We start from the raw sequence: 12,586 nt of genomic DNA, 5'->3' as shown, positions 1-12,586 counted from the left end.
CACAGAGGTCAGTATCTCCACACCGTCTATGTACACAGAGGGCAGTATCTCCACACACCGTCTATGTACACAGAGGTCAGTATCTCCATAGGGTCCATGTGGGTAGAAGATAGCAGCAGTACAGGGCTCACAGGAGACCCCACCTCAATAGACCCTCATTTGTTTGTTTGTTTGTTTTTTTTAAGATAGTCTCATTCTGTAACCATGACTGGCTTAAAATTCACTATGAAGCCCAGGGTGACTATAGGCTAATGGGTAATCCCCCGCCTCAGCCTCCCAAGTGCTACTTGAGTTGGTGTCGATGCACCCACTGACGTTAGTGGTCACTGCTTCCCATACATGGCTGTCTCCTTCCACCTGTTGAAGCTTTTCTCAACTGTAATGTGAGCTTCAGTCTTTCCCTATTCACTTGGATTCTCGGGTTTAATTGTATCTTCTGGGCCAGCACAGGTTTCCTGAACCAGAGAGGTCCCTGTTCGTATCTCCCAAGCTTCTCTGATGATTAAGAGGCCCACACTTCTCTAGTAGAGACCCAGTTTCATTTCCCTGTTGACGAGGTCTCACAGAGCTGGATACAGGAGAAGAGATGAGCTCTTCCTCCTCTTGGCAGAAGTTCCCAGGAAGAGGGAAATGAGGGCTCAGGGTGTGGGCATAGCAGGAGGAACTGTGATCACCGCCAGGCCTGGAGGGAGGGGAGGGTACAGGTGGCACCCCTCCCTGTTCTCTCTCTCCATGGACCTCACCCATCCCCAGACATGGCTGGGACTGTTCAGGTTGGGTCTCTTCATCGCCAGGCATGCAGAGGTTGGTTTAGTTGCACTCCCCACAGAACTGGCCATCGTGTCCTGTCCCCGTCAGCTTTGGCTTCATCTCCCAGCCCCCCACTCCTTTTTTACACAGATATAGGAACAAGGCTCGGATTCCAGATTTGTAGCCGTTTGCTTCTGTGCTGGGCCAGGACCCTAGTCTGTCTAAGGAGTGGGGCAGGCTAGATGAAAGCCGGGGGTCCAGGCCACCTTCCTGCCCAAATCACCTTTCTTTCTCTGTCTAGTTTCCAGATGAGACCTTGAGGAGTGGGGAGCTGTTGAACATGATCGTGGCTGTTATTGACTCTGCACAGGTGAGCACTGGGCTTTGGCATCTCCAGCGAGTCCTAGAGAGCTGGGCTGGGGAAGCCAGGCTCTGTGTTCTCTAAGCCTGTACACGACAGCCCACACCCCTCAGGCATTCTGCCTCCCGCTGCATGAGGGTGCCCTTCAGGCCATTAGGGCTAGGAAGGGAAAGCAAAGCCCAAGAAAGAAGCTGTTATTTCTCCATGTTCTCTGGAAGTTCATATTTGCACAGAGAAAGCTCAGGGTGGGCAAGAGCATGCGTGTGTACACGCTCATACATACGTGTTTTGTTCTTGCCTGACCTTCTCTTTGGCTCAAAATAAAAATGTTTGGGCCATTTCTCCTTGACCTTCTCCATGCACAGGACTCCTAGAGATTGTAACTTCTGTGCACTGCCCCCACCCCCACCCCAGTTTTTTGAGACAGGGTTTCTCTTTGCAGCCCTGGCTGTCCTGGCTCTCATTTCTGCTCATATCCACTCAGAGCAACTTAGCACTGAGAATCCTTCTTATGCCTTTCCCTACCCACACTAGGTCAGAGCCCAGCCTCCAGGGTCTTCTCACTTCAGGCCAGACAGAGATGGTTCCTTTCTTTTATATCAGGGTGTGGGGAGTTTTTCCACAACAGGCCTGTTCCCCTACAAACCTGTTGCTGTTGTAGCCAACCTGTCTACCCTTCCAAACTGTGTCATGCCTTTTCCTCCTGACCTTCGGCCTCTCGTAGAGCTAATGGGTCTGATGTTTTCTTTTCTAGCTCCAGGAGCTGGTGTGCCACGTGATGATGGGGAACCTGGTCATGTTTCGGAAGGACTCGGTCCTCAACATACTCAGTAAGTAACCAGGTCTTCAGGTACCTGGGAGTGAAAGGGGCCTCAGCTATTTAACACTGACAGAAAAGTTGTTCTGGGCATAGAACATTGGGAGGTAGAACACCGTGTCTCCTGATCTCTGTGCTTACTCTGTAGCATCAAGGGTCCTTACCCTCACCTCTCTACCCCTTGGGTTGCAGGGAATATGGCAGTCCTCAGAGATGGTAGCAGTGGTGTTGTCTGGGAAGAAAAAGGATCTAGATTTTTAGCTCCATCTGTTGGGGTTCTGCTAGTGAGTGTGTATCAACCATGTGTATGTTTGAGAGAGACAGCAGGCAGACAGGAGTTTCTTCCATCTCTTCTAGTTCAGAGCCTAGACTGGGAAACCTTTGAGCAGTACTGTGCCTGGCAGCTCTTCCTGGCCCATAACATCCCCTTGGAGACCATTATCCCCATCCTGCAGCACCTCAAATACAAGGGTGAGTAGGACCGGGCCACAGGCTAGAGGAAGGTGAGCCTTCTGTGAGCAGGGCACCAGGCCTCAGCAGCTCCAGACTGCTGAGCGAGGCACTGGTTCTTCCTGGCTCCTGGAACAAGGCTGTCTTCTGTCCTGGTGGTTGGCTAGGGTAAGAGAGGTGCTCACTGCTCATGTTAACTCCTGAAGTGATATGTTCCCTGAACAACCTCTCCTCCCCACAGAGCACCCAGAGGCCCTGTCCTGTCTCCTGCTTCAGCTGCGAAGAGAGAAGTGAGTTCCAAACCAGGTGGCTCGGGTCCCAACATGCCTTTGGCCCTGCTTTCCTGTCATGGCCGTCCACCTATCCCCTGCCCTCTTCCTATCCCTGCCCTCCTCTGTATGACTTAGAAACAAGCAGCTCCCTGCACTGCCCTCAGAGGTGGGAGGTCGGGACTGGACACACCTGTTTTCTTCCCTGCACTCCTCAGACTGGCACAGGTTCATTAAAAGGGAAGGATCAAGGGCAAGGGACCACACTCACCCTCACCCCCCGAACAGAAGAGCCAGCTGGAGCCATCGCAATGCTTGACGGAGGTGTAGTGGCAGAGGCAGAGGCCCCATTCTATCTTAGCTGCACCGCTGGCAGCTCCTTGGACAAATGAGGCAACAGTCAAGTGCCTCTTCCTATGTTTTTGCTTTTGTCTGTTTTTGTTTTTGTTTGTTTTTGAGACAGGGTTCTTGTAATTTTGTGGCCAGAGGTCACTCAGCTGCTGATTCTTCTGCCCCTGTTTGGGCATTACAGCCTTCTTGTCTTAATCTTGTCTTGCCTGAAACCCTAGAGAAAGTGGTGATATAGCCTCTCATCTCCCTCAGGCTGGATGCTAAGCTGGCCTAAGGCTATAGCAGAACGGGGCTAAAGGGCATATTAAGCATGCTGTACCCCTTTGCTTCTTGGGATTTCTCCCACCTGCTCTGGGGAGAGTCAGGCCTCATTCTCAGCGTACCTCATGTCTCCTACCAGCACAGAAGTGGAGCAATCTCACTTCTCATGTAGCTTCTGCAGAGAATGATACCAGGAATTCCTTGGCCCAAAGAAAAGGGGGAGAGGGATGTGAGAGTAGGAAGCCACAGGGGTAAGGAGGCTGGGGTTTGGAGAGAGATGTAGCCGTTCTCGAGGTCAGGCAGCTCCGTATACATGACACCAGCTTGCTTTCCTTCACAGGCCCAGTGAGGAAATGGTGAAGATGGTGCTGAGCAGGCCCTGCCATCCCGACGACCAGTTCACCACCAGCATCCTGAGGCACTGGTGCATGAAGCACGATGAGCTGCTGGCGGAGCACATCAAGGCCCTGCTCATCAAGAACAACAGCCTTCCCCGCAAGAGGCAGAGGTAGCACTGGCACTGTCCCTGCCTCCTGTGCGCCCCAGTGACTGCTGCCCCGGGTGGTGGGCTGCTGGTGCTATACCAGCCGGGTTTGTGGGTGACATCTAATACAGGACCACACCCCCTGAGCCCTCCCTAGCCCTGGGTGCTTTAGGACTGCCTCTGACATAGAGAGGGACCCCAGTGGAGTGGGGAGTATTTGATTCTCTGCCTCCCCATACAGCCTCAGGAGCTCTAGCAGCAAGCTGGCCCAGCTGACCCTGGAGCAGATCTTGGAGCACCTGGACAACCTGAGACTCAACCTCGCCAATACCAAGCAGAACTGTATGCCGCCTCCCGTCCTGCTCCCTTTTCTTTGGCCATTTGGGGGGGCGGTGCTGCCCTGGTTCAAATCCCCTCCTGCCAGTCAGGGGACAAGGATGAGATACCAAGACCACTGTTCAAACCTGCAGAAGAAAGACTTTTGGTGCTGTGTAGTGTGTAGTAAGCCTCCTGACATTAACTGAGTTTCCCTGTCTCCCTTCCTTAGTTTTTAGCCAGACACCAATCCTCCAGGCGCTGCAGCATGTCCAGGCGAGCTGTGACGAAGCCCACAAGATGAAGTGAGCTTCCTTCTACCTGGGCTGTGGAAAGTGGTGGGGAGGAGAGGTCTCCTGGGTCGAGAAACAGACTGGGTTCGGTGCTGAGAACATGGTGAGGGGCCTTGAGTGGGCTGCTCATCTCAGGAAGCTTGTTCCTCTTAGGTTCAGCGACCTCTTCTCCCTGGCGGAGGAATACGAGGACTCTTCCACTAAGCCACCCAAGAGCCGGAGGAAGGCAGCCCTGTCCAGCCCTCGAAGTCGAAAGAATGCCGCACAGCCCCCCAATGCTGAAGAAGAGTCGGGCTCCAGCAGTGCCTCGGTGAGTCCCACAGCCAGTGTGCAGGAGGAGGGGAGTGATGGGCACGGGTGAGGTGTGGCCAGCCTCTGCCCAGGCTGGTCATTGCCTTCTGCCCCTCATTTCTTCCAGGAGGAAGAAGATACGAAGCCCAAGCCCACCAAACGGAAACGAAAAGGTTCCTCTGCCGTGGGTTCTGACAGTGACTGAGGCCTGGTGTTCCCACCCCGCCCCAGCCTGAGAGATGCAAGGGTATACCCTTCCTAGCCCCCTCACTTGGGGGAGGATCGAGCTGCTTCCTGTGGCCCAGCCTGAGAAACTTCCCTGCAGCCCCACCCTTCCTGCTCTCCGGGCCTCCAGCTCTTTTCATCCCCTCTTCACTGCTGCTCCACTGGTAGGTTCTCACAGCAGCCGGAGGCTGCAAAACCAGATCATGGCGGAAGTCCTTAGCCTTTGGCTCCTCCCCCAGTCTCCAAAGAGCCATTTGGACAGAGAAGGGAGCAATCAAGAGGCTGCTGGACAGAGAAGCTAGGCCGACAAAAGTGCGGCGTGAATGGCGTCCTGCTTCCGTTCAGTCTGCATTTGTTCTGAACAGACTTGTAGTCTGTGGACGGTGGTCTGTACACCAGTGTGATGTGGGCAGTGCCCATCTGGACAGATGCCACAGCCATCAGAAAAGAACCCGATGACAGCGCGAGAGCCTCTTGCGCACCTGGGATGCTTGGGTTGGCCCATCATTGGCACTTCAAGCTGAGCCAGAGCCCAGGGGAGTCCCAGAGGCAAGCTCCTCAGAACTGTCAAAATGGCCTGATTTCTGTGGTTCTCTTTTTGCTTTTTCTTTTGGCAAAGATAATCGAGTTTTAAAATTGTTTTTAAGTGATAATGAAGCAAGCCAGAGCATCTTTTGAGCCTGTGTTATCTGTGTTCAGCTGTGGTAGGTGCCTCTGTTTAATTTGATGCCTCTACTTGTGCCTTCCCCTCCCCCAACAAAATGTCTACAAGAGGGACTTGGCTGCCCTCCCACTAAAAGTGTGAGTCAGGCATCTGACCTTTCCACTCAGAAGCTGATGCTGGCACCAACTCCCCGCAGAATGGCCTTGCCTATTGCCTCTCAGGAACCTCATCTTTTGGAGGGTGCAGGGGAGATGGTTCAGTAGATCCACACTTGGCATCCAAGCGTGAGGACCAGAGTTCCGGCCCCAGAACCCATGTCAGTGCTAGGTGGATGTGGTAGCCTGCCCGTGATCACAAAGCTCAGAGGGCAGTAAGGTGGCTACCCAGCTACACTCAGTGTTGGTCAGCTCGGGGTTCAGGAGTGAGTTCTGGGAGGATCCTGGTCCTCCCCACCCACAAATACACATGAGACCACATGCAAACATTCCATTCCAGATTGTCCAAAAGCTAGTATTTGTCTCCGCTTTGTTAGGTGTGTGCTTTCTAAGCGAGCAGGGAAGGATGCTCCACGCTGAGTTTTGAAAGAGAGAGGACCAAAGTTCTAATACCAGGGATAGGAGACGCTCCTCCTGGTCTGACCACTGATGTCACCATGTAGCAGCAGAGAATCCCAGGCAGACCGTGCTTCCGGTGGAGGGGTATGCAGACAGTTCAGTGCACATGCTTCCTTGATTCAGCCTAGACTCCAGAGCGTCCTTGCTCCTTTAAAGCCACTACTCCTTTTTAGACTCTTAACCACCAGAGGCCTCTTTCTTCCTCCTCCCATCCCCAGTTTCCACTGCACCCATTAAAACCAGGATGGGAAGCGTTTGCTGGCTGGTCCCAATTATTGTATCCTTGCCTAAAATGGAGGGCCTCCTTCCAAAACTCTGGCAGTCTGGCCTCCACCTTTCCCCTACTTAACTCTCAGGCCCCCACCCATTCCTTGGGGTTGCTACTGCTGCTGGTAGCTGAACGTCCTGCCTGGGCTTGCAGAACTGAACGGGCCAGGGTCCAAATTATTTAGTCTCCTTGGAAAGAGAGCAATGGTACCATCCCATCACGGGTGATAAAGAACCACCAAGGGAAAGAATGACAGACGCGCCTTGGCTCCTGAACCAGGACTCCCTCAGCCAGCCGGTAGCTTAGATGGCCCTAAAAATCCCTGCTCTGGGGTTGAGAGTAGGTAGCACTTTAGCCCCAACAGGCTGCTGGCCACCGGCAGTCAAATTCCACAGCGAGTGCGCCTAGGGCGGGGCCTGGGCTGTGGGGAGGGCCGAGCCGCCCCCCACTCCTGGCTCCCGCGCCACACCGCAGAAGCTGGGTTGGAAGGGCGGGTGCCAGCGCACGTGCGCCACGTTCCCGGAGACAGCGTTCTCGGGAGCCCGACCGAGATCAGTGTTTCAGGAGAGACCACCCGGAGTGTATGCGAGCCGCAGGGGCAGACCAGAGGAAGAGGGCACCATGGCGGCTCTCCTCTTGCTGCTGCCCCTACTCTTGCTGCTGCCTCTGCTGCTGAAGTTGGACCTCTGGCCTCAGCTGCGCTGGCTGCCGGCAGACCTGGCCTTCACAGTGCGCGCCCTCCGCTGCAAAAGGGCCCTTCGAGATAGCGCGCTGGCCGCGGCGGCTGCAGACCCGGAGAGCCCCGAGGGCGGCTGCAGCCTGGCGTGGCGCCTCGCGCACCTGGCCCGGGAGCGCCCGGCGCACACTTTCCTCATTCACGGAGCTCGGCGCTTCAGCTACGCAGACGCCGAGAGCGAGAGCAACAGGGCTGCTCGCGCTTTCCTGCGCGCACGCGGCTGGGCCGGGGGCCGAGGCCACTCGGGCACCCGCAGCACCAAGGAAGGTGCAGGCGCGGCGCCTGTGGCCGGAGACCCGGAGACTGGAGGAGAGACGACCGCACCCTCTCTGGCACCCGGGGCGACTGTGGCGCTGCTCCTCCCCGCAGGCCCGGAATTCGTATGGCTTTGGTTCGGACTGGCCAAAGCCGGCCTGCGCACGGCCTTCGTGCCCACCGCTCTCCGCCGAGGGCCCTTGCTGCATTGCCTCCGCAGCTGCCGTGCAAGCGCGCTCGTGCTGGCGTCAGGTAGGACTGGGGAGGGGGCGGGTCTGGTCCCGGACCGAGTTCCCGAAGTGAGTGAGAAAAAGAGACCCCTGGTCTGGGAAGGGATGGTGCTGAATCCAAAGGATTCCCAGGCCGTCGGATTACAGGTCCCAGGCGCAACATGGGTGGGATACCCATAGTGCCACCCTTACCCTAGAGGGACAGAGAGCAAGCCAACGGTGCTGAAGAGTTTAGCGTAGCTGGAGAGCCATGATGCTCGATCTGCCCATCCTTGTAGAGTTCCTGGAGTCCCTGGAGCCGGATCTGCCTGCCCTGAGAGCCATGGGGCTCCACCTGTGGGCGACAGGCCCCGAAGCTCATCTTGCTGGAATCAGCAATTTGCTGTCCGAGGCTGCAGCCCAAGTGGATGAGCCAGTGCCTGGGTACCTCTCTGCCCCCCAGAGCATGATGGACACCTGCCTGTACATCTTCACCTCTGGGACGACTGGTGAGATGCCGAGGCGGAGCCGGGAGGTCTAGGGAGAGGACTTCAGGTCACTCTGGCCACCATCCACTCCTTTTCCAGGACATGGGACTCCTCAGCTGACTGTGCCCCTCTTTGCCACCCTTCAGGCCTGCCCAAGGCTGCTCGCATCAGTCACCTGAAGGTCCTGCAATGCCAGGGGTTCTACCAGCTGTGTGGTGTTCACCAGAAGGATGTGATCTACCTCGCGCTCCCACTGTACCACATGTCTGGCTCCCTGCTGGGCATCGTGGGCTGCTTGGGCATTGGTCAGTCACCCTCACATATTCCTCCAGCACAGGGATACCCAACCTTCCTAATGCTGTGCCCTTTAATACAGTTCTGCCTGTCGTGCTGACCCCCCAGCCATGAAATGATTTCATTGCTACTTCATAACTATAATGTCGCTACTGTTGTGAATCATGATGTAAACATCTGGGATGCGACCTCACTGGCTGAGAGCCACTCTTCAGCAAGTGCAGAAGGACCTCCTATGCCTCCTTGCCTGGAGGAACTCCTGGTGGATGGCAGGAAACGTTATCCACTCGGGGCCACAGGATGGCTGGATCCAGACTTCAGGGAGGACAAAGAGAAGGGCTGTGTCAGTCCCTAAGGAGTGTTAGCCTCACCAGACACAAGTGGGGAAAGATTCATCCAGTAGCCTGTCCTGGAACTAGCTCTCGTAGATCAGGCTGGCCTCGAACTCACAAAGATCCGCCTGCCTCTGCCTCCCGAGTGCACCACCACTGCCCGGCTCATCCACCATTCTTTTTTTTTTTTTTTTAATTTTTATTTATTTATTATGTATACAATATTCTGTCTGTGTGTATGCCTGCAGGCCAGAAGAGGGCACCAGACCTCATTACAGATGGTTGTGAGCCACCATGTGGTTGCTGGGAACTGAACTCAGGACCTTTGGAAGAGCAGGCAATGCTCTTAACCGCTGAGCCATCTCTCCAGCCCCCTCATCCACCATTCTTAAGGCAGGTCCTTCCCCGGGAGCAGAGGTGCTTAGGGTCATCTCTTGACCTTCTCTCCCTTTTCTGGCAGGTGCCACGGTGGTACTCAAGCCCAGGTTCTCAGCTAGCCAGTTCTGGGAAGATTGCCAGAAGCACGGTGTGACAGTATTCCAGTACATTGGGGAGTTGTGCCGATACCTCGTCAACCAGCCCCCGGTGAGTAGGCACAGAGCAGGCCAGACAGCTGGGGACGCTGAGCCTGACTTCTGGAAACTGGAGAAGAAATAGCACCGTGCCAGTAGCCCACAGTTGAACACACCCTCTGACACCTAGGGAGAGAGAGAGAGAGAGCACAGTTGAACACACCCTCTGACACCTAGGGAGAGAGAGGGAGCACAGTGGAGGGAGGGACCTGGAACCTTGAAGCTGCTGTCCTGTTTCTCTCACTCATCCCAGAGCCAGGCAGAACGTGGCCACAAGGTCCGGCTGGCAGTGGGCAGTGGGCTGCGCCCGGATACCTGGGAGCGTTTCGTGCGGCGCTTTGGGCCTCTGCAGATCCTGGAGACCTATGGAATGACAGAGGGCAACGTGGCTACTTTCAACTACACGGGACAACAGGGTGCCGTGGGGCGCGCATCCTGGCTGTACAAGGTGAGAGGCAGAAGAGACATAAGAGCCCTCAGAGCAGCAGGGGAAGTGAGAAGGAAGGCTCCTGAAGCTGGTGGCCCAGCGTGGCTCTCCTCTTCCCCAGCACCTCTTCCCCTTCTCCTTGATTCGATACGATGTCCTGACAGGGGAGCCTGTTCGGAATGCCCAGGGGCGTTGTGTGGCCACAGCTCCAGGTTTGTACTTGGGTTGGGGTGAAGCTGGCAGGCAAGGTTGGACTTGGCAGTTGAAGCGGGGTGGGGCCTGGAGGTCTGGGTGACATTGGGTAACTCACTCCTGACCCCAGAATTTTTCCAGGTGAGCCAGGGCTATTGGTGGCCCCGGTGAGCCAGCAGTCCCCTTTTCTGGGCTACGCTGGGGCTCCAGAACTGGCCCAGGGGAAGCTGCTGAAGGATGTCTTCTGGCCTGGGGACGTTTTCTTTAATACTGGGGACCTCTTGGTCTGTGATAAGCAAGGCTTTCTTCATTTCCATGATCGTACGGGAGACACCTTCAGGTATCTGTAACTTTCCAGTCGACTTCCAAACTCAGTGATTCAGACCTCAGAAAGCCAGCGCTATGCCCTCCCACCTCACCCCACGTCCAGCCCTACCTCTTTCTCAGGCGTGGCAGCAGCCTTCTTACAACCCTGGCCTCTTTCTCTCCTCAGCAGAATTCTAGCCCTTAACCCTTCTCCGAGTCTCTGTCTTCAACAGGTGGAAGGGGGAGAATGTGGCCACTACGGAAGTGGCGGAAGTCTTGGAGGCCTTGAACTTCCTGCAGGAGGTGAACGTTTATGGAGTCAGTGTGCCAGGTACCCAGTGTGGGGGGCAGGGAATGCCAGGTGCTCATCGTGGGGGGCGTGGAATGCTCAGCGTACGGGGCAGGGAGGACCCTGAACACGTCACACAGCCCTGGTCGGGCACAGGTACTAGAAGGGCTTCCGTGTCTCCCACCCACCAGGGCACGAAGGCAGGGCTGGCATGGCAGCCTTGGCCCTGCGACCCCCACAGGCTTTGGACCTTGTTCAGCTGTACGCCCACGTTTCTGAGAACTTACCACCGTATGCGAGACCCCGATTCCTCAGGCTCCAGGTAACCAGCCACTCCTGCCCCAACCCCCAGCGCGTCTGCCACTGTTAGTGGTTCTGCTTTTATATCTCAACTCTTGCTGTTTTCTTTCTTCTTTTTGTTTGTTTATTGATTTTATTGAACTATATATTTCTCTCTACTCATGTCCCTTTCTATCCTCCCCTATGATCCCCACCCTCCCAACTTACTCAGGAGATCTTTTTTTTTTTAATATTTATTATGTATACAATATTCTATGTGTATGCCTGCAGGCCAGAAGAGGGCACCAGACCCCATTACAGATGGTTGTGAGCCACCATGTGGTTGCTGGGAATTGAACTCAGGACCTTTGGAAGAGCAGGCAATGCTCTTAACCGCTGAGCGGTCTCTCCAGCCCCGAGATCTTGTCTTTTTAAGCCCCACAAAGGAATCCCAGGCAGGACACTCCAGGAAGAGAAAGGAAAGGACACTTGCCCCTTGCTAGACATGCTTCTCCTCCCCCTCCCTTTTGCTCTGGTGTGTGTGTGTGTGTGTGTGTGTGTGTGTGTGTGTGTGTGTGTGTGTGCTCGCGCGCTGCTTTGGCTGCTATCCTCGGGGTCCCCAGCCACCTCCTTTGAGGCAGGGTCCCTATTGGCTTGCATGCTTGCCAGTTAGGGTAGATTGACCCGTGAATCCCAGAGGGGCTCCCGCCTGCCCCACCTTCTCCCAGTGTTCTTCACGGGTCCTGTTGACTGACTTCAGGTCTTCCTTCATGCTTTGCTGACTGGGCTGGCTCCCTTCAGCCCCTCCTTCAGGCTTCTCACTTCTTTCTCTCTGGCCCTCACCTTACTATGTGTGTATGTGTTCAGCATGCCCACAAGGCTGTGCCCTTCTGGCCGGCAGCGGGCCTGCACTAAATGGACAAAGTACTTTCCTCCAGCTCTCTTTGAAAACCCCCTTCTCTCCCCAGGAGTCTCTGGCCACTACCGAGACCTTCAAACAGCAGAAGGTTCGGATGGCGAATGAGGGCTTTGACCCCAGCGCGCTGCCAGACCCTCTTTATGTCCTAGACCAGGAAGTGGGTGCCTACCTGCCCCTCACACCTGCCCGCTACAATGCCCTCCTCTCTGGAGACCTTAGAATCTGAGATCTTCCACTTAAGGGAGGGCTCTGGGGGTAAGGCCACCATGACTGTACCAGGGGTTTGGGATCTTTTGTATATGGAGTGATTATCATTTTGTAATAAACAGCTGGAGCTTATCTGGTTCATCTTCCTGGTCGGTGGGGCTCCTTTCCCGTGGAGCCCCAGGCTCCACATTCCTGTCCTGACCTTATGTGACCCTGAGCTGTGGCTGGGCCTTTCTGATAATCACGTCTGACCCTGCAGGGTCCTGGAGAAGCCCTGGTGGCTGATGTTTGTGCTCTTGATTGTTCATTTACACTGCTGTCTCAAGAGCTGTAGGATTCCAGAGGATTGACTGGGATGGCAGAAGCAGATAGAGAAACACAGCCTCCCTCCACCCTGCTCCGCTACCACCCCACCCCCACCCACCCCCTCCTGCTGACCCCACCACGGCCTGAGGAAGTGTCAACAACCATGGAAAACAAATGTGGGCAGGGGTGGGGAACACTGAGCTACAGTGATCTAGAGAAATCAGACAGGGAGGGAGCCCTCAGCCTAAGACCACCAGTCAGACTTCCAGAAGGAGAGTTGACTTCCACAGCCCCTTAGGGTGAGGCTCGAGAAACTGCAGGCAGGGATGAGGTTGGGTGGGAAGCTGAGAGGGCTGCTTTCA

At 55.4% G+C, this 12,586-nt stretch overlaps 2 protein-coding genes across 3 annotated transcripts in view; both read left to right on the top strand.

Moving 5' to 3' along the window:
- Ints3 (integrator complex subunit 3) overlaps positions 1 to 5,539 on the top strand; it is a 42,126-nt gene extending 36,587 nt beyond the window's left edge. The window contains exons 22-30 of the mRNA XM_005367237.2: positions 1,052 to 1,120; positions 1,866 to 1,941; positions 2,286 to 2,399; positions 2,620 to 2,668; positions 3,600 to 3,767; positions 3,985 to 4,085; positions 4,291 to 4,363; positions 4,505 to 4,661; positions 4,770 to 5,539. Coding sequence (XP_005367294.1) covers positions 1,052 to 1,120; positions 1,866 to 1,941; positions 2,286 to 2,399; positions 2,620 to 2,668; positions 3,600 to 3,767; positions 3,985 to 4,085; positions 4,291 to 4,363; positions 4,505 to 4,661; positions 4,770 to 4,847 — 885 coding nt within the window. The 3' untranslated portion in view covers positions 4,848 to 5,539. The remainder of the gene's footprint in view (positions 1 to 1,051; positions 1,121 to 1,865; positions 1,942 to 2,285; positions 2,400 to 2,619; positions 2,669 to 3,599; positions 3,768 to 3,984; positions 4,086 to 4,290; positions 4,364 to 4,504; positions 4,662 to 4,769) is intronic.
- A 91-nt stretch (positions 5,540 to 5,630) lies between these two features.
- On the top strand, positions 5,631 to 12,057 carry Slc27a3 (solute carrier family 27 member 3). 2 transcript variants are annotated; one of them, XM_005367236.2, is made up of 10 exons: positions 5,631 to 7,656; positions 7,913 to 8,122; positions 8,248 to 8,406; positions 9,188 to 9,312; positions 9,553 to 9,747; positions 9,848 to 9,938; positions 10,060 to 10,258; positions 10,458 to 10,555; positions 10,705 to 10,835; positions 11,761 to 12,057. In XM_005367236.2, exons 1-10 carry the CDS (start codon positions 7,035 to 7,037, stop codon positions 11,935 to 11,937), a joined length of 2,007 nt encoding a protein of 668 aa, XP_005367293.1. In that variant the 5' UTR covers positions 5,631 to 7,034; the 3' UTR covers positions 11,938 to 12,057. The 2 variants fall into 2 exon arrangements, with proteins under 2 accessions (XP_005367293.1, XP_013209283.1); XM_013353829.2 differs by lacking the exon at positions 8,248 to 8,406.
- Positions 12,058 to 12,586: the final 529 nt, after the last annotated feature.

The sequence above is a fragment of the Microtus ochrogaster genome, unplaced genomic scaffold (assembly GCF_000317375.1).
Source record: "Microtus ochrogaster isolate Prairie Vole_2 unplaced genomic scaffold, MicOch1.0 UNK16, whole genome shotgun sequence".
In the NCBI taxonomy this organism is placed as follows: domain Eukaryota; kingdom Metazoa; phylum Chordata; class Mammalia; order Rodentia; family Cricetidae; genus Microtus; species Microtus ochrogaster.
Note: the sequence above shows the minus strand (reverse complement) of the source record. Positions and strands in the feature narration are given on the sequence as shown.

Coding starts and splice junctions, on each gene's coding strand:
- Slc27a3 (XM_005367236.2), top strand. CDS start 7,035: ATGGCGGCTCTCCTCTTGCTGCTGCCCCTACTCTTGCTGCTGCCTCTG. Junction 8,407..9,187: donor CGTGGGCTGCTTGGGCATTG/GTCAGTCACCCT, acceptor CTTTTCTGGCAG/GTGCCACGGTGGTACTCAAG. Junction 10,836..11,760: donor CCCGATTCCTCAGGCTCCAG/GTAACCAGCCAC, acceptor TTCTCTCCCCAG/GAGTCTCTGGCCACTACCGA.